This window comes from Nematolebias whitei, chromosome 23, assembly GCF_014905685.2.
Source record: "Nematolebias whitei isolate Nwh7 chromosome 23, NemWhi1, whole genome shotgun sequence".
Taxonomy (NCBI): domain Eukaryota; kingdom Metazoa; phylum Chordata; class Actinopteri; order Cyprinodontiformes; family Rivulidae; genus Nematolebias; species Nematolebias whitei.
In genome coordinates, this window is record NC_056520.1 from 2300684 (window position 1) to 2302922 (window position 2239).

Sequence of the window (2239 nt, forward strand, 5' to 3'; positions counted from 1 at the left end):
TCCATCCATCCATCCATCCATCCATCATCCATCCATCCATCCATCCATCCATCCATCATCTATCCATTTAAACATCCATCCATCCAAACATCCATCCATCATCATCATCATCCATCATCCATCCATTCAAACATCCATCCATCCATCCTCATCATCCATCATCCATCCATTCAAACATCCATCCATCATCCATCATCTTCCTCTTGTTCTGGACTCAGGTCTCAGGGGCAGCATCTTGAACGTAGTCCGACCAGTATGTCTTACAGCTCAGCTCCCTCTTCACCACAACGGACCGGCACAGAGTCCACAATACTGCAGACGATTCACCATCCATCTGTCAATCTCACGCTCCATTCTTCTCTCACTCGTGAACAAAACCCCGAGATACTCAAACTCCTCCACTTGAGGCAGAACCTCTCCCTCGACCTGAAGAGAACAATCCACCCTTTTCTGACTGAGGACCACGGCCTCAGATGTGGAGGTGCTGGTTCTCATCTCAGCTGCTTCACACTCGGCTGTGAACCGCTCCAGCGAGAGCTGAAGATCACGGCACGATGACGCCACCAGGACCACATCATCTGCAAAGAGCAGAGATGAATCCTGAGGCCATGACCTGGACTCCCTCCACACCCTGGCTGCACCGAGAAATTCTGTGACAACCCCCGCCCTGAAGAGTCTGACTTCCTACCAGCGATGAGAACCAAACCCTCACTCCGCTTGTTTAGAGACTGAAGAACCCGTAACAAATAACACAGATGTTCACGGGTTAAATTGTGACTACAGGTGTAAAAACCCTAAAGGTTTGCAGTGAAAGGTGGATTTAATCTTTATGTAACTTTATATTCAAACTGGAGATTTATTTCAACTTACAGCAGGTCGTCCTTTGCAGCACAAAACATAAAATAGATCTTTTTATTTGCCACACTAACAGACATCTGCCGTAAAATTACACTTTTATGTAAATGGGTTCTATTTAACAGGTTTAGTGACAAACGTAGCGCATCGAAAAAGATTCAATGTGTTTCTGTTGCTGGCTGGAGTTTGGTCACGTTCATTCACTTTTATTACAATTTTCAGTTTTAGCTGATGAATCCCTGGCAGGTCGGGGTGTGAGCAGATTTCTACAAACTTTCTTAAACGGAACTAATCACCAAATGTTTAAACTTTATGTTTTTGTATTTCTTTGTTACAGTTTTCCCGAGTATTGAGGATAAATTGCTCGGGGTTAGTATCTGGATCTTTGTAGGCACTGGAGGAGGTACGTTTGTTCTTAATGAATTAAATGACGTGGGGGTGCTGAGTGGTGCTGAAGTGAATTTAATGTAAATAAATCCCAGACTTATGGACGTCTGTGATGTAACGTGTGTTGTCGTGTTCATCAGGTGTTGTTCTGGTGCTGATGGTGGTCGTCGTTGTTTGCTGTGTTCGGAGCAAAAAGAAAAGGAGCATGGAACTAGAAGGTACTTCTTACTTTATATAACCAGTTCTGCTCACATTAAAACCAACAGTGTGGAAGAAAAAACAACAACGAATGTTACACCATCCACTCTGTGTAAATTAACCGTGGAGCACCCCAAGGCTCACTGTTTGGCCCATTTTTATTTTTTATTTTTCACAACCAATGTATAAATATCTATATAGATCTATATTTGTTATTTTTTCCGAGCATTATAAGTGTAGTTTGCTTAAAGATGCCACAGATATTTTTTGTCCTCTGCTGCTGTCATACCGTGAAAGTGACTTTTTTTAAGCTCGTTAATATTAAAACACAGCAGCTCGACAGCAAGTTGAAACACCTAAATGATTTTTTGCTGTTTTGCCTCTACGTATTTCACTCTGTAGAGATATATAAAATTAATTTAACTAGAATTTGGAGTTTAAATTTCCCTTAAAGAGGGATAAAACAAAACACCTGGAAAAAAAAACAAACAGGTAAAATGTGTTTCACACAAATTTATGAAGACTTTTTATACATTTAAATCAGAGTAAACCGTCTGAATAAAAAAAAAATAAAGCAGCAGTTAATTTAGTTGGGTAAAAAAAAAAATTCTAGGCTGTTCTTGTCATATTAAATTAATTTATAAGAATAATTGTTGAACTTTGTGGTTGCAACACTTCATGTTTTCTGAAAAACTTGGAAAAAGTTGTTCAGACTTTATCCAACATGTCAGTCCCCTCCGTAAATACATAAGTACTCCATAAATACTCCATAAATACATAAATACTCCATAAATACTCC

The 2239-nt window shown here is 39.8% G+C and overlaps 1 protein-coding gene across 1 annotated transcript in view; it reads left to right on the top strand.

Moving 5' to 3' along the window:
- si:ch211-132g1.1 (velvet complex subunit 2) overlaps window positions 1-2239 on the top strand; it is a 29454-nt gene that overhangs the window by 24192 nt on the left and 3023 nt on the right. Inside the window, exons 2-3 of the mRNA XM_037696725.1 lie at window positions 1193-1258; window positions 1383-1460. Coding sequence (XP_037552653.1) covers window positions 1193-1258; window positions 1383-1460 — 144 coding nt within the window. The remainder of the gene's footprint in view (window positions 1-1192; window positions 1259-1382; window positions 1461-2239) is intronic.